At 33.9% G+C, this 19,191-nt stretch overlaps 2 protein-coding genes across 2 annotated transcripts; both read right to left on the bottom strand.

Moving 5' to 3' along the window:
• Positions 1-12,291: 12,291 nt before the first annotated feature.
• On the bottom strand, positions 12,292-13,026 carry LOC141690988 (secreted RxLR effector protein 161-like). The gene has a single exon (XM_074495739.1). It carries the CDS (start codon positions 13,024-13,026, stop codon positions 12,292-12,294), a length of 735 nt encoding a protein of 244 aa, XP_074351840.1.
• Positions 13,027-15,773: 2,747 nt separating this feature from the next.
• LOC141690987 (uncharacterized) lies at positions 15,774-16,598 on the bottom strand. Its single transcript, XM_074495738.1, has one exon. The coding sequence runs from the start codon at positions 16,596-16,598 to the stop codon at positions 15,774-15,776; it is 825 nt and encodes a 274-aa protein (XP_074351839.1).
• Positions 16,599-19,191: the final 2,593 nt, after the last annotated feature.

Here is a 19,191-nt window from a genome sequence, read left to right as displayed (position 1 = left end):
AACAAAGCAGAGCACGACACTAGACAATAAACATAGAAAATTATTATAATTAGTAATGAGCAAAATCAACCACCACCTAACAATGATGCTCGTAAAGTATTAGCTTCCATAGGCCAATAAAACTCTATTCATATGCTAACTATCATTTCTCAAACAAGAATCATAACTTTTAATTTAAAAGTTCTCTATGTACTTATGTAAGAAATGGCTGATGTGAGCACAAGTCACCTTTCAATTGCTCTAACTTTTCTTATACACTCCCTCTATTAATTCTTTATACTAAAAGGTATTATTTTAGCTACTTTGTTGTTTTATTAAAACTATAAACAACTTATTCCCTCTCTATGTTTCATCCGATCATAACGGATTGCAACAGTCTGCCGTGTCATTCATTTTCAGAATATAAATCGTATAAATCTAAGCTACAATCATATAGCCAAACGTACAAGTTCTGCTTGATTAACTAGAGGTTGAATAATTCAAGATTGATTATACAAGATTACATATATACAAGAGTACTGTAAATTTATGACACCACACAACTTTATATTAGTTTTAATAAAGTACTTGCTCAAAGATTACATTCCCAAAATCAAAATTGATTATTATTCCATTTCAGTAATCTGCATTATACTATAAAAAAATCTGCATTATCAAAATTTATTGTTATACTAAGTATTGATTTGATTATTATACTGTTCAAATTATACTATAAATTCCTGTCATTTTATATATGTTTACATATATAAAAATTATAAGTAAACTGAAAATAACAAAATAATATCATTTAAACAAAATAAATTAAATAAAGACACAAGCATAAGCAACTCATTTCCATACTACAGAATATGTAACAAGCAGATGCAGATGCTACATTTTTTGAGTTGATGGAGCAAAAAGTCGAAGAACGCGAACAACGTTGAAACTTATTTTCTAATAAATTTTAGGAGTAAAAAGTTACAATTGTACTATTTATACCTTTTAGGATCTTAATTTGTTTCATTACTATTTGTTTCATTACTATACCCGTTTGGATCTTCATTTATTTCATTACCTTTATCTTGGATTTCTTTTATATTTATCTCAGATGAATCCCTATCCACTACGTTCTAGTGGGAACTTTTCAATTTGATAGGGATATCCGTGTTTGAAATATTTTATTTCCATTGATATTACTAAGCATGGGTTTATATTTTCCTATATTTACATAAAGCATGATATCTGCAGTTAAGTATTTTTGATAGCCTGGTAGAGTTATTGTGTTGTATGCTTTCTAACTTTACGTTCTTACATCCATCTCTTGTATTGCATCATATTGTAGTTGGCGTTAGTCATCGCGGCTACGAAAAAGACCATATTTTGAGACAAATCTGGGAAAACTTGAAGTTTTCAAACCGCACTCTTTGATATTTCTATGTTCCTATATCTCTCACATATATTTTATCAAATAATGCACTTGGGCTAAAACATATGCCCATTTTTTCATTACAATGCACGTAAATGGTTTGCACTAAACATATTAGCACATGCACTTTGCCAATCCAGTGAAGTAGTGTTAAACTTGTTGGTTAACTTCAAAGAACGTGTTAATGTTGATGCTAGCTCAAGAAAATTATAGAAAGTTGTTGCGTCTCCGCCTTCCATGTTTAGAATCAACCAACTATCAAATGTTGCTCAAACTGATGTTGGCCCAACACAGGGTTGAACGCAGGTCGGTATAATAAACAAAGCAATTAACCCCCCAAATAATCCCCACATCTGCCTAATTCCTTCCAAGACATGGTCTCTGTAGATAAACTTCCAAATATGCCTAATAATAAGCGAAAGAAATTTAAGAAAAAGTAGTTTGGGGATCTCCCTAACTCAATCGTCCACTTGACATTTTTTATGATTGATTTTTGTTTGTTTAATGTGAGATGACTCGATAATAAAGTATCTTTTAAAAAGGATATTATTGTAATAATGAAGTCTCTCTTTTTGCTTTTTTAAAGACTAGAGTTTAAGAGTCTACTGCTATATCCTGAGATACTTCGTTAACAATCCACATTAAATGGAGTTTCAACTATAATGAATGTATTTCGGTGGGATGGGATGATTCTATGTGGAATGTCTCAGGTATTTTGAAAAAAGCTCAATGTATTTCTTGTTTAGCTAAGCAGAATGATCTTCAAAGGTCTCCCTTTTCTATTTCTTTTTTGATTTTTATGATGAATATTATCTCTTGTAGATGGCTATTGAATTACTTGCATGACTTTTCTCATTCTATTGGTGAGGGTTCTCCAGAGAATTTGTGTGATGATTTTAATGACATTAGTGATAGTATCATCATGCTTAACTTCAGTAGCATTTATGCAAGCTTCAGCCACCACTGCTTCTAATAGATGTTCGACACATGAGTTCACTGTCATAAGATTATTAATGCAAGTTCTGTCATCAGGTATCTGAACAACTATTTCGGTCTTCTATTTTTTATTTTTTGGGCATAGTGCTTCATGAATCTCACAAACAGTAGGAAAATTTGAACACAGATCACACTTATTTATGTGATTACCCTCTCTATAGTAATCTTCCCAGCTGTAGCCATTGAGTAAAGATAGATCATCATTATTCTCTGTACCCACTACGAGTCCCAAAAGCTACTACTGCTGTTAAGTTTCTTGCTAACAACATTTTCATTTATATGTTACAGATATTTTGCAAGATAAGATTCAAGTGAATCCAAACTTTCAAAAACCCTCGAGATTGACTTCTCAGATTTCTGATTCGTATTCGTAACTTTTGTCTTCCTTACATATTAATATTGATAACTGACTTTTCAAGTTTCTCAGGTTGCTGCATCATTAAAACAATAATATTGCATCATTTATCCTACTTTTCCCTTTCATCACCCTTTCTTATCAAGGTTCTAATACTCTCGTCTTCCCATTTAAGTGTATATATGAAAGTTTGTTCGATTATGTTTGTGGGTGTATATAAAGTGTAAGAATATGATGAAGTCATGTAGAAACATACCAAGATATTTAGAAATAGAAAGTTGAGGAAGTAGGTTGGGCCGCGTGCAAGTCTTAACTTTACATTAGTATGATATTTTTTGATATGGGCCAAAACCGCAAGAATTTATTTTTAGGCACATTCCAAAAGGTCATAATAACAGAGTTAACTCGCTGCTTCTTAACAACCAATCTGCCTATCCCACAAATGATGTTGGGCAACTCCTAACAGTCCCCAGATGTACGAATGGAGTAATTTGCGTTCTCTTCAACAATGGAAGAATGTTGTTTTAATGAATAATCTGCTAAATAGATTTTATGTGCGTCATTGGTGTGAGGCTCTAAAACTTTGTCAAATGTCAGCAAGGAATTTACTGATCCCGATATAGTATCCTCATGCTTAACTTCAGTAGCATTTAGGCAAGCTTCAGCCACCACTCCTTCTAATAGATGTTCGATACATGAGTTCACCGTCGTAAGATTACTAGTGCAAGTTCTGTCATCAGGTATCTGAACAACTATTTCAATCTTCTATTTTTTATGTTTTGGGCATACTGCTTCATGAATCTCACAGCCAGCAGGAAAATTTGAACACAAATCACACTTATCTATGTGATTACCCTCTCTATAGTAATCTTCCCAGCTGTAGCCTTTGAGTAAAGATAGATCATCATTATTCTCTGCGCCCACTACCGAGTCCCAAAAGCCATTACTTCTATTACATTTCTTGCTGACAATGTTTTCATTTATATGTTGCAGATATTTTGCAAGATAAGATTCAAGTGGATCCAAACTTTCAAAAACCCTCGAGATTGACTTCTCAGGTTTCTGATTCGTATTCGTAACTTCCGTCTTCCTTATGTATTAATATTGGTAACTGACTTTCAAGTTTCTCAGATTGCTGCTTCATTAAAACAATAATATTGCAACATTTATCCAACTTTTCCCTTTCATCACCCTCTCTTATCAGGGTTCTAATATTCTCGTCTTGCCATTTAAGTGTATCTATGAAAGTTTGTTTGATTGTGTTTATTGGTGTATATAAAGTGTAAGAATATAATCAAGTCATGTAGAAACATACCTAGATATTTAGAAATAGAAAGTTGAGGAAGTAGGTTGGGGCGCGTGCGAGTCTTAACTTTACATTATTATGATATTTTTTGCTTTGGGCCAAAACCGCACGAATTTATTTTTAGGCACACCCCAAAAGGTCATACTAACGGGGTTAACTCGCTGCTTATTAACAACCAATCTGCCTCTCCCACAAATGATGTAGGATAACTCCTAACAGTCTCCAGATGTACGAATGGAGTAATAAGCGTTTTCTTCAATAATGGAAGAATGGTGTTTTAATGAATAATCTGCTGAATAGATGCCATGTGCGTCATTGGTGTGAGGCTCTAAAACTTTGTCAAATGTCAGCAAGGAATTTGCTGATCCCGATATAGTATCCTTGTGCTTAACTTCAGTAGAATTTATGCAAGCTTCAGCCACCACTGCTTCTAATATATGTTCGACACATGAGTTCACTGTCGTAAGATTACTAGTGAAAGTTTTATCATCAAGTATCTGAAAAACTATTTCAATCTTCTGTTTTTTATATTTTGGGCATACTGCTTCATGAATCTCACAGCCAGTAGGAAAATTTAAACACCGATCACACTTATTTATGTGATTACCCTCTCTATAGTAATCTTCCCAGCTGTAGCAATTGAGTAAAGATAGATCATCAGTATTCTCTGTGCCCACTACCGTGTCCCAAAAGCCAATACTGCTCTTACATTTCTTGTTGACAACGTTTTCATTTATTTGTTGCAGATATTTTGTAAGATAAGATTCAAGTGGATCCAAACTTTTAAAAACCCTCGAGATTGACTTCTCAGATTTCTGATTCATATTTGTAACTTCCATCTTCCTTACGTATTAATATTGGTAACTGACTTCTCAGTTTTCTCAGGTTGATGCATCATTATAACAATAATATTGCAACATTTATCCAACTTTTCCCTTTCATCACCCTCTCTTATCAGGGTTCTAATATTCTCATCTTGCCATTTAAGTGTATCTATGAAAGTTTGTGTGATTCTGTTTATGGGTGTATATAAAGTGTAAGAATATGATGAAGTCATGTAGAAACATACCTAGATATTTAGAAATGGAAAGTTGAGGAAGTAGCTTGGGCCGCGTTCGAGTCTTAACTTTATATTAGTATGATATTTTTTGCTTTGGCCCAAAACCGCACAAATTTATTTTTAGGCACATCCCAAAAGATCATACTAACGGAGTTAACTCGCTGCTTATTAACAACCAATCTACCTCTCTTACAAATGATATAGGACAACTACTAACAATCTATACATCGAGAAGGACACCTGCAAAAACTGCCACCTTATTGTGTGATATAGCTCCCCCTTAACTCGTACTGGAATAGCCCATACTGGAAGGCCAACTTGCCTCCCCTTAGGTTCATCCTGAAATAGTTTATACACCGCTTCTTATGGAGCTCATTTGAAATTCGTATGGACCATTATAACCTGAAATTCTGATACCACTTGTTGGCCTTACTAAAAAGAATTTAACTCTACATTAAGATAATATTATCCGCTTTTGGTTGAGCTGTCATAGATTTTTTATTTCGCACATCCCAAAAGACCTCAGTACTAATGTGGAGTTAAGGTCCGCTTAACAAGTCCAACAAGTGGTATTAGAGTTTCAGGTTATATTGGTCCATAAGTTTCTCAAATGAGGTCCCTAGGAAGCAGAATATAGGCTACCCCAGTTTCCAGTACGGGTTTAAAAAAGGCAGAGAGTCAGATGGATTTTGGTATGTGTCAAGGCTGTGCCAGAATATCATAGAAGGTCGAAGATTTGGCAGGTGTCGAGTTTGATGTGTGAAATGAGATATTGGTAGCAGTAGTACCACATCATTGTGGGAGGGGCAAATTGTTGGTTAATAAGACGCTAGTAACTCCATTAGTACGAGGCTTTTGGCACTACAAGAAATTTGCAATCAGAAAACGGTTGACAGACAACGGTTAAAAAAAACCATCGTCCTAAAAAATCATACAACGGTTAATTGATTTTGCTAAAAAAATAGTTGTGTGAGCCCCAGAACAAACAACGGATATTCATCTTTTTTAAACTGTTGTACAAGTTGTATTCTCTCATCGAGTCAGAAAAAGGTTTTTTAAATGTAGTGTTGTTGTTGATCTTTAACCGTTGTTACTATGTTAACGTATAGGGATATAAGATAATAGTTTTGACATTACATTGTGTAATTCAGACAACGGTTTTTCAGAAAGGTTGTCCTCTAAACCATCAAACAACATGATAAAAATAGTTGTTTGACAAATTTTAATGGGTACTACGTATTGAAGTGGTAGCACATGATATGTGGTAAATCACTCACAAGGATTGTTGAGGTGACGAAATGATAGCCCTTCATTGAAATGAGATTTGATATCGGTCGTTAGATAAAAAAATAACTGATATTCTTATACAACGGTTTTATGTTAAAACAAAAGTGTTGTCTTAATTAGTTGGTCTCATACAAGCTTTTAGATATTACGTTGTGTAATTCACACAACAGTTTTTAGAATGGTTGTCTTAGAAAGCTTCATATAACAGAATAAAACTCTTGTCTGAAATAGTTATTTTATAATTTAAGTGGGCACCACCTGATGAGGTGGCACCCCATGATAGGTTGTAAATATTTTACTCGAATTGCTGAAGTGTGAAAATGACATCCCTTGATTGAAATGAGATTAAATATTAGCCGTTAGATTGAAAAAAAACTGATATGCTTATACATCATTTTTATAATAAAAAAGCATTGTCTTAGTTGATCTTTATAAAATGGTGTTTCAAGAAAACCATTGTAAAAGTATTACTGTATAAAATGAGATTCTCGGTTAACAAGTTAAATTTTTTAAATAATTTTTTCGACAATCCAATCGCACGGAAATTAAGATATATCGATTTTAGTCATACGAAAAAATTATTAAAAAATTTAAAATTCATCTTGCATGTCATGAATAGAAAAATCCCATAAACCCCTCCCGACAACGAGACTCGTTCTTGATTTACAAGATCATTTTTTAAATTAATTTTTTTGACGATCCAACTGTACAGATGTTAGGATTAACAAATTTGAAATCCATCTTGCATGTCAGGATTACAAAAATCTAGTAAAAGTACCCCTCCCAACAACGAGACTCGTTCCTGATTTACAAGATTAATTTTTAAAATGATTTTTTCAACGATCCAACCCTACGGATTTTAAGATATATCAATTTTAGTCATATGAAAAAATTATTAATAAATTTAAAATCCATCTTGCATGTCAGGATTAGAAAAATCTAGTAAAAGTACCACTCCCAACAACGGGACTCGTACCAGATTTACAAGATAAATTTTTAAAATGATTTTTTCGATGATCCAAACGTATGAATATTAAGATATATCAATTTTACTCATATGAAAAAATTATTAACAATTTTGAAGACCATCTTGCATGTTAGGATTAGAAAAATCTTGTAAAAGTACCACTCCCGACAACGAGACTCGTTCCCGATTCACAAGATTAATTTTTAAGATGATTTTTTCGATGATCCAACGGTACGGATATTAAGATATATCAATTTTAGTCATATGAAAAAATTATTAACAAATTTGAAATCCATCTTGCATGTCAGGATTAGAAAAATCTAGTAGAAGTACCACTCCAGACAAGGAGACTCGTTCCAGATTTACAAGATTAATTTTTAAAATAATTTTTTTGATGATCCAATCGTACGGATGTTAAGATATATCAATTTTAGTCATATGAAAAAAATATTAACAATTTTAAAATCCATCATGCATGTCAGGATTAAAAAAATCTAGTAAAAGTACCCCTCCCAACAACGAGACTCATTCCCGATTTACAAGATTAATATTTAAAATGATTTTTTCGACGATCCAACTGTATGTATGTTAAGATATATCAATTTTAGTCATATGAAAAAATTATTAAAAAATTTCCAATTAATCTTGCTTGTGAGTATTAGAAAAATCTAGTAAAAATACCACACTCAACAACGAGATTTGTTCAAGATTTATAAGATAAATTTTTAAAATGAGTTTTTCAATGATCGAGCTATATACATGTGAAAATATATCAATTTTAGTTATATAAAAAAATTATTAAAAAATTTCATATTCATTTTTATGCCAAGAATCGGAAAATCTAGTAAAAGTACCACCCCAACAACGAGAACCGTTCACGATTTACAAGATTAATTTTTAAAATGATTTTTTCGAAGATCGAACTGTACGGATGTTAAGATATATCAATTATAGTCATATGAAAAAATTGTTAAAAATTTCAAATTCATCTTGCATGTCAGGATTCAGAAAATCTAGTAAAAGTACCACTCCCAACAACAAGACTCGTTCCCGATTTATAAGATTAATATTTAAAATGATTTTTTCGACGATCCAACTGTACGGATGTTAAGACATATCAATTTTAGTAATATAAAAAAATTATTAAACAATTTCAAATTAATCTTGCATGCCAGGATTAGAAAAATCTAGTAAAAGTATTACTCTCAACAACGAGATTTGTTCATGATTTATAAGATAAATTTGTAAAATGAGTTTTTCAACGATCCAGCCATATAGATATTAAAATATATCAATTTTAGTAATATAACAAAATTATTAAAAAATTTCAAATTTATCCTGGATGTCAGGAATAGATAAATCTTGTAGAAGCACTACTTCCTAGAATGCGATAAGTTATTAAAAAATTACTAAAAATTATATCGTGCATGATTATAAAAAAATTGAATACAAGTGCAAATCCAAAAATTAAGATTATTTCTCGATTAAAGAATTAATTTCATGAAGATTTTTTTCGACGATCTTGCAGAATGTTAATGTTATTACTTTTAATATTGTAAAAAATAATTTAAAATTTCAATTTTAATAAAAATTGAATAAAAGTCCAAATCCAAAAATTAAGATTATCTCTCGTTTACGAAATTAATTTCATGAAGATGTTTTTCCGATGATGTTGTAGAATGTTAATGTTATTACTTTTAATACTATAAATAATAATTTAAAATTTTCAATTTTTATATCAAATTACGTTATATTGCAAATTATGTGAAGTTATTATTATTTAAATACAGCTACTTGTAAATTTGATATTTTTTTTACTAAATCAACACTAATATTTGGTTTCCTCCACCGGCCAATATTTCATTTCTGCCTTCTCAGGTTTTGGTTTCCCCCTTCTATCTCAATCCCTAAACATCATACCCTCACATATTCAATCTCAACATCATAAACACATCGAACTCTCTCTTTCTCTCTATCTCTCTCCCTCTATCTCAATATTACATCCACAGCCAATACACTTCATAGACACCGAGATAGATGTAAGTGTATATATCTCTAGGCATCACACACAACTAGATGTATATGTACTTTTCTTCGATTTGGGGCTGTTTTCTATTTTCTATTCTTCCATTTGTAATTCAATTTTTAGGTATTATTCTTTTATTAGTTTAGGGCTTCAGTTTAGGATTGGGGTTCAATTTATATTTGGGCATAAATTCATGCACGTTAAGCAATTTGGGTGTAGTGAAAGGACGAAATTGACTCTTCTTGTAACGAGGACACTACTGAGTGCCATAACCTGTAGGTTCATCACTATTATCTTAAACTTCTGTTTCAGTTATCCCACCTAGACATATAGCCTTTGAACTTTGTTGTTTAAGACTGGTCTGAGTCCTTTAATTGATTTCTAATTACTAGAGTGTTGCCTGTTTTTTTGCCTTTAAGTAATGTATTTTTTGTTATTTACTCTTTATATGCCTATATTTGCTTTTGTATAAGGATGTGAGACTAGTTGAGGCCTTTTGTTGAGATATGAAGGCACTTCATAAGTATTCATATCATAATTTTATAACTTGTTGACAGTTTAGTGTTTATGACTTCTTCCCATTTATTCCTGAACTTTTATCTAGTACTATATTACAAGATAAAAGGGAAAGGGTATGATATTTTGGTGTGATAGTGATAATTGTTTTTAGTCATTTAGCATAATAGTAGGCATAAGATATTGTTGAATGCTCCCCACAAATGTTGAATGCTCCCCACAAATGCAAAGTTGCAAAGTGATGATACAGTAGTTTACTACTTGCAGAGTTAAGTTGTGTCTTATCTGATTTTCGAGTTTAATCTTGTGTTTTTGCATCATTATCGTTAAACTCTGCTTTTAATGCTGGTTTTTTCAGCTGCTTTATGGTTAGTTAATTGTGTAATGGATACTTGTTATTAGTGCTAACGAGTAGTGAAGCACAAAAGAATGTATATTTAAATGATTAACACTTCTTTGCAATTTCAAGGAAAATAAGTCCTTAAGAGCACTTCTTTACTGATAAGTATATAGTTGGGCAGATAGACTACAGCGAGTTAGCCTAAACATTAAAACCATAATAGGTTTAGTGACTGAATCACGGTGCGAGGATACATTACCAGTAGCTCTTGAATCTACTCCAATAACGTGCATTCCGGCTGGTTGTAATGGTGCCATTTCAGCTGCTGAAACAGCTGGAATAGTTCTCTTGCTCCTTACGGATTAACTAAGAAACCTAAGGTGCAAATTGTAGATATTGATGCTGCTGATGCCAACAATGAGTTGGCAGCTGTTGAGTATATGGAGGACATGTACAAGTTCTACAAGCTTGTTGAGGTACATTTTAATCTTGAACAAATTGTATTGAACTTAATACTTGTAGTACTATATTGCACAAGTCTGACCTGTCAAACTCTTCTCTCTTGTAGAATGAGACCAAGGTTTTTGACTACATACAGTCACATCCTGAAATTAATAAGAAAATGAAAACCATACTTGTAGGCTGGTTGATTGAAATTCACAAAAAAATTGATCTGATGCAAGAGACTATTTACCTCACTATCAACATAATCGATCGCTATCTAGCAACGAAGATAGTGGCAAGGAAGGAACTGCAGTTATTGGGCATTAGTTCAATGCTTACAGACTCAAAGTATGAAGAGATATGTACCCCTAAAGTGAATGATTTTACCAAAATTTCAGACAAAGCTTATACTAATCAACAAGTGCTAGTTATGTGGAAGAAAATTCTCAGTGGGCTGTAATGGAACTTGACTGTCCCTACCCTTTATGAGCATATGTATGCAAATTAGTTATTTCAATTATGAAATAACAATTGAATTATTATAATATCATTTTATTTTAAAATTGATTTATTTTAAATAATGAGATTAACTTTGTAAAATTTGTGTGAAACCCACTTAAAAAATGATGAAAACCGTTGTATGTCTCACTGCACATATTTTATTTTTAAAACTGTTGTCTTTTGATATTCTTTGCAATGGTTTAAATTATTTACACCATTGTCTTTTAAACAAAAAATATTCATGACAATGGTTTTAACTAGTTAAAAAAAGATTATAAACTGTTGTTTATGAAAATATCGAATAAGTTAACAATAATGTTTTTTTACAAAACCGTTATTGTTAAGTTAGATAGACAGTAGTTGAATAAAAAATGGTTATTTAAAAAAGTTCCAACAATGGTTTGTTTAGAATAACTGTTCGGTCTTCCATGTTAACACAAGTACTCTAACATGTTGTTTAATCTCTATTTTTACAAGGGTAAAAACAACCATTGTCTGATGTTCAATCACACGAGTGTTGGAAACACAACGGAAAACATACTTGTCACACAACGGAAAAAAAAGAGTTATATGATTGCAAATATGTTGTAGTGTGGGATGATCCCCTAAATAAATTCGTACGGACAAAGCGGATAATATCATACTAATGTGGAGTTAAGGTTTGCACGTGGCCCAATAAGTAAACTGGCTATGATACTACTTGTTGGGCTACGTGCGAGCCTCTTCACATTAAAATGATATTGTCGATTTTGTAGGATTAAACACTGGGTTGCTCTAATAATACACACTTTTAAACACACGAATTCGTATGTCCAGAGAAAGAATTTCAGTAATGCAAACTATTCATTACCTTCTTGTTTATACTTAATAAAAGCTGCTACTACAATATATTGAAAAAAAACTGCTACCTAAAGAAATGGAAAGACTCCTACAGACTAGCCACTTACTCAAACTACACTCCTACAATTTCTCAACTCTATAAGACTTATTCTCCTGTGCTAACGTGTAAACTACACCGTTAACAATTATTAAAAACACCTAAATAAAAATATAAGTTTAGATTATAATCCTAACATTGACCCCGTAATCTAAACTTCAATTTGTAGATTCTTAATACCCAACAAGTCTCTCATTCTTTCAAACTTCACAGCAGTCATAACCTTCGTTAATATATCTGCACACTGCTCTCCCGAGTTGATGAACTTAATCTGAATTTCCCCACGTTCTACACATCCTCGAATAAAATGAAACCTTATATCAATATGCTTACTTCTCCCATGAAAAACCGCATTCTTGGTTAGATCGATTGCTAATTTGTTGTCTATGTAGATGACCACTGGATCAAGCTTTTTCCCTGTAGTCTGACTAAGTAACTTGCTTAACCATACTCCCTGACACGCTGCTGCATTAGCGGCCATAAACTCAGCTTCGCATGAACTCAATGCTACACACTTTTGTTTCTGAGATACCCAAGTGATAAGGCTGTCATTCAAATAAAAAACAATCCCACCAGTGCTCTTTCGATCTTCAATACTTTCCCCCATATCACTATCTGAGTACCCTGAAAGTAGATAGTTTTCGGTACCTTGCTCATAAACTAAACCATAATTAATTTTTCCCTTTACATACCTTAAAATCCGCTTGACACTATTCATGTGCAAGGTAGTAGGACTCTCCATATATCTACTCACAATACCTACGCTAAAAGCAATATCAGGTCTGGTATGCACCAAATATCTGAGACCTCCAATCAAGCTTTTGAAAACCGTGGAATTCACTGCCTTCCCCTGTTCATCTTTACTCAGTTGAATTTTTGCTTCCATAGGCTATTTGACATCATTACAGTCGCTAAGCCCAGCCTTTTCAAGCAACTTTCTTGCATAAGCAGCCTGCTTCAATTCCGTGAAACCTTTTCGCTGATCTACCTCTATGCCAAGATAATATGTCAACCTTCCAAGATCGCTCATCTCGAATTTATCCTTCATTTGTTGTTTGAATTTATTCACCAGTTCCACGCTAGTCCCTATGATTAGTAAATCATCCACATAAACGCCAACTATCAATACATCATCACCCTCACGTTTTGTGTAAACTGCGTACTCATAAGGACACTTAATAAATCCCAATTCTTCCAAGTGCTCACTTAGCTTAGCATACCACGCTCGTGGTGCTTGACATAAACCATAAAGAGCCTTGATTAATTGGTATACCATGTGTTCCTTTCCTTGTTCAACAAATCCATCTGGTTGAGTCACATAAACAACCTCCTGCAACTCCCTATTCAGAAACGCGGATTTTACATCCATGTGATGGACTTCCCATTGATACTTGGCAGCCAATGCAAGCAACAACTTTACTGTTTCTAGCCGTGTCACTGGTGCATAAACTTCCTCAAAATCCATACCCTGTTTCTGCACATAACCCTTAGCCACAAGTCTCGCCTTATGCTTCATCACCTCTCCATTAGCATCCTTTTTAACTTGTATACCCATTTTACACCGATTGGCTTGTGACCTGGCGGTAATTCCACAAGTTTCCAGGCCTTGTTTCTCTCGATTGAATCAATTTCTGCCTCCATCGCAGTAACATACCTTCTTCCTTGTCCAATTCAACAGGTTCTGTTTCGTTGTAAACTTCACTAAGCATTCTGAATTTTCTAGGTTCTTCACTACTAGTAGACTCTGTTGCATCATTGCTATCAGAATCCGAGAAGATTTCACTCGCTTCTGCAGTTTATGAATTTTCACCTGGAATACTCGGTTCCTCGAGTTGTCGACCTGCATCAATTGTACTTGTAGACATTACTTGCACAACAAAACTTCCTTGTTGTGCAGATGTACTCCCATCATTATTCTCGCCATTCCAGTCCCAAAATTTTGCTTCCTCTATAACAACATCTCTTCTCACCCAAATTTTCTTCGCTTTTGGATCATACAAATGACATGCTTTAGTGCCTGGTTCTCGCCCCAAGTACACCACACTTCTACTGCGATCATCTAGCTTTTTGACATTAACACTAGGTATTTTCATATGCGCCAAACTTCCAGGTCTTGTTTCTCTCTATTGAATCAATTTCTGCCTCCATCGCCCTTTGCCATGCTTTATCTACTGCTGCTTGATTAAAGTTAGTTGGTTCTTCAACTCCCAGTAACATAAGTTCTTCCTCGTCCAATTCAACAGGTTCTGTTTCGTTGTAAACTTCACTAAGCATTCTGAATTTTCTAGGTTCTTCACTACTAGTAGACTCTGTTGCATCATTGCTATCAGAATCCGAAAAGATTTCATGATTTGAAATAGAACCTCCAGTTTCACTCGCTTCTGCAGTTTCTGAATTTTCCCCTGGAATACTCGGTTCCTCGAGTTGTCGACTTGCATCAGTTGTACTTGTAGACATTACTTGCACAACAAAACTTCCTTGATGTGCAGATGTACTCCCATCATTATTCTCGCCATTCCAGTCCCAAAATTTTGCTTCCTCTATAACAACATCTGTGCTCGCCCAAATTTTCTTCGCTTTTGGATCATACAAATGACATGCTTTAGTGCCTGGTTCTCGCCCCAAGTACACCATACTTCTACTGCGATCATCAAGCTTTTTAACATTAACACTAGGTATTTTCATATGCGCCAAACTTCCAAAGACCCTCAAGTGACTCAGATCAGGTTTATTTCCCGTCCACACTTCATAAGGCGTTTTGCTGGATAGTGCCCTTGTAGCAAGTCTGTTTAATATATAAAAAGCATGTCGGACAGATTCTCCCCACATAACTCCAGGTATTTTCTTTTCTTTTAATAAGCTTCGAGCCATACCCACCACGGTTCGGTTTCTCCTCTCGACGACTCCATTTTGTTGAGGGGAATATGGAGCTGTAAAATGCCTTTTTATGCCATTCTCTTCACAGTATGCTCTGAACTGATTTGAGATAAATTCCCCCCCTCGATCTGTTCTAAGTACCTTGATTTTCTTCTCAGTCTGTCTCTCGATTTGAACTTTAAAATTTTGAAATGCTCCCAATGCCTCATATTTTCTTGTAAGCATATAAATCCACATAACACGACTAAAATCATCAACTAAAAGCAGAAAATATTTATTACCCGCCATGGTTGTAGGAGAAATTGGCCCGCACAAATCACCGTGTACTAGCTCGAGCACCTGTTTCGCTTGAAAGTTTGTTTGCTTTGGAAATGGATTTCGTGCTTGTTTAGACATCAAACACCCAGTGCACACATCTTATGGCAAAACAAATTCAGACAACCCTTGTGCCATATGGTCCTTTGACATCAACATCATCGATTGAAAATTCACATGGCCCAATCTCGAATGCCACAACCACGCATTTTCTTCTTGTTTTGACAGTAGGCACACGAATTCACTGCTCTCCAGCAAAATTTTATACAATCTGTTTGCAGACCTTTGTACCTTCATAATCAGTCTCCCATATCCATCATAGACCCACAAATGATTCCCATTTAGAACAACTCTATTCCCATTTTGAGATAACTGCCCAAGACTTATGATGTTATTACAAAGCGTGGGAATGTAGTACACCTCTTTAAAAATGATATCCTCTCAATTCTTGCACTTGAACACCACTGACCCTTTGCCCTTGATTTCTACCGTGGATTCATCACCAATTTTTACCAAACCAGTCACTCCTTCATCAAGTTCCCTAAACTTTGCACGCTGACCCGTCATATGGTTACTGGATCTGTTGTCCAGATACCATACAATGGAATCAACTTGTTTCTCAGATTTCTTCAACCTAGGACTCAATGAATTATCGTTCAGTAACAGCTTACTCTCCTTCTCAGTACTACACTCTGTCAGTAGTAAAGCCGGCTCATCATCGATTATTTGTGTCAGGTTGGCTTCAGTTCTAGTTTCTTTGTCTCGTTTGGGCCTTCTACATTCTCCAGCATAGTGTCCAAGGATATTACAATTGAAACATCTTACTCGACTTCGATCTCGACCACCACGGTTTGCCTGATTCCCGTTATTGTTTCGAAATTTTGAGTTTGGCGACACCTCTGTTCCCCCAGCCTTGGAGCGCTTCAACCACTCTTCTTTGGTGAGCAAAAGTTGCCCATCATTCCTTTCTCTCTTCATCCATTCTTCCTCAGTCAAGAGGAGTTGTCCTCCAGTGTTCTCTACTTGCTTGCCTTTAAGTCGTTCCTCATGCGCCTTCAAAGATCCAATCACTTCCTCAATTGTCATATTCTCGAGATCTCCGAACTGTTCAATAGCTGATGTGATCTGCAAAAATTTTGTTGGCACTGATCGAAGGAACTTCTTCACAACATACAATTCATCGATAGTTTCCCCCAGTGCCTTGATGTTTGTGGCCAGGCCATTCAGTTTCATTGAAAAATCGTCCACCGCATCACTTTCTTTCATGCTTAGATTTTCAAGTTCTATTTTGAGTGTTTGAATCTTGGCCGTCTTCACTCAATCAGCTCCCAAACACATTGTCTTCAATGCCTTTCATGCTTCTTTCGCAGATTTCTTATCAGCCAATGAGAGTAGGATGTCCTCCGGAATAGCTTGAAAAATCACATCCAACGCCACATTGTCTGTCTTCACGTCTATGGTGGCAGCCTCCCAAATAGCATGAGCTTGAATCAATACTCTCATCTTCACCGACCAGGCAGTATAGTTCCCTCGAGTTAACATCGGGTAATTCAGGCTTAAAGAACTGTCCTTGATTTTTGGTGTATCCATTGTATCTGTTTTGGGCATATACTTGGGCATCCACTAACCTAGGAGCTCTAATACCAAATGTAAGATTAAACAATTGGTTGCTCTCATAATACACACTTTTAAACACACGAATTCGTATGTCCAGAGAAAGAATTTCAGTAATGCAAACTACTCATTACCTTGTTGTTTATACTTAATAAAAGCTGCTACTACAATATATTGAAAAAAAACTACTACCTAAAGAAATGGAAAGACTCCTACAAACTAGCCACTTACTCAAACTACACTCCTACAATTTCTCAATTCTATAAGACTTATTCTGCTGTGCTAACGTGTAAACTACACCGTTAACAATTATTAAAAACACCTAAATAAAAATATAAATTTAGATTATAATCCTAACAGATTTGGGCCGAGCCCACATAAATTTATTTTTGGATACTTACCAAAATGCCTCATATTAATGGAAGTAACTTGCTGCTTATTAACCATCAGTTTTCTCCTCCTACAAAAATAATGTCCATTCACCCGGACAAAAATAAGGGACTAAAGATTAAGAATTGAAGAAGAAATCAAGCTATATACTAGCGTTCATCAAGAGCCCAACTCAGAGATTTGGATCCTTCTTTCTTTTTGATCATTTTGATGTTGAACTTAGGTTGATAAAAATAAATTAAATATTATAGCTTATGCCCATGCTTTTTTGCAAAAATATTAATATAAGCCGACCAACTTTTAAGTAGTTTCATATATGGTATAGATACATCTTGGAGTTTACTTTTTATTTCTATTGTAGGACGTAGATTAATAAGTACGTGTTTATTCTAAATGATATTAGTTGAAAAAGTAAACGCAAAAGAAAAAAAAATTCAATTTAGCTATCCATCAACCTCATCATGTCATGTAGAAAAATACATATTTTACAAGTACAGTATAGAATAGGCATTTTGTACATGTGACCTATATATCTTATAACACATATGTAGAGGAAGGCACAAAATAAAAACTAGTCTTATTTGTGTCTACTCATTAGGCTCTTTCTCTTATTGATATACCCAACTCTCTGCATTCCCAAACAAAAGAACAACATCATGTCATGTGATATTTAGTAAGGTGTTTAATCATTTAAAAATTTACTTAAAAAATATAATTAAGATACTTGTTAGAGTACTTTATTTATGATCATCATTTTTGGCTCAACATATTTTTGGTGCTGATCTGGATTCCTCCCACCAAGCGTTGATATCAACATGTTAGTTCAAAACTTCAGTATGTTCGATATTAGTTATGAAGAGTCTATACTTAACACCTTGCATTAAATTCTTTCTTGCTGCTGGTATGCTATTTCGTTACTCTTAATTATGCAATGGTTATAATTTATCACAACTCAGGAATGATGTTTTCCAAATTTATGAATTTTGGTGGACCTGAAGTTAAAATCTTATTGTTTGAGCAGATCTGTTAAACTATAACTAGCTTGGCAAGCTTGCAAATAGGAATACAAGCATTTGTTTATTTAGAACAAATCGGAAACATGTACCTTCCAAGATGACATGTAGGTATCCAAACTTATTCTCTGGATTTTGTTTTTTTGATTAATTTACCATCAATTTAATTACAGGGAAATGCTTGCTTACCTTTTCCGTATAAACATATAAGGTAAATTGAAATATGTTGGTTATATGTTGGAGCATGGTTTCTTTAACGAGGTGACTCATTGATCATCGCTTGCTTCTTGTTACTATTCACGTTGATGAGGTAAACGTGACCCTATTTATAAGTATTGTACAATTATTTTAAATATTTAATTTTCCCATTAGAATTTTAAATGCCATTTCTCTGTTCCTTTTTTAATGGATGTAACTTAAATGAGGATGTAACTTAAATGAAGATATAATAAAACTGAATTGTAATTTCAATTTAAAGATATTGGCTTATGGCACGCGAATATCTAAGAGCGTCCGACCATTGGTAGTTGCTAAAAAGATTGACGATTTTTTTGCAGGTAAATTTAGTTATGACTCCAATTTAGTTAGTTAGTTCATTTACAAGAAGTATTAATTTTTCTTTATTATTTACCATTTTACCAATTAATCTATTACATTTTCTTTGCTCTACTTTTTAGTTCCTAAAGATTTCTATTGTTGAGTTAGTTCGCCCAAATTTTAACTTATTTGTCAAATACACGTGTGATTATTTACATGTATTTCTTCTATGGGTTTTAAGACTCTTGACACAACAGTGATAATGGTCATTTTTTTAGTTAACAAATAAAATATAAAACTAACTG

Source organism: Apium graveolens, chromosome 10, assembly GCF_009905375.1.
Source record: "Apium graveolens cultivar Ventura chromosome 10, ASM990537v1, whole genome shotgun sequence".
Taxonomy (NCBI): domain Eukaryota; kingdom Viridiplantae; phylum Streptophyta; class Magnoliopsida; order Apiales; family Apiaceae; genus Apium; species Apium graveolens.
The sequence above is the reverse complement of the archived record's forward strand: the minus strand, read 5'-3'. Positions and strand labels throughout refer to the sequence as shown.

What these genes read in the sequence shown, in the direction of transcription:
- LOC141690988 (XM_074495739.1), bottom strand. Translation starts at nt 13,026, where the DNA reads ATGGAAGCAAAAATTCAACTGAGTAAAGATGAACAGGGGAAGGCAGTG.
- LOC141690987 (XM_074495738.1), bottom strand. Translation starts at nt 16,598, where the DNA reads ATGAAAGAAAGTGATGCGGTGGACGATTTTTCAATGAAACTGAATGGC.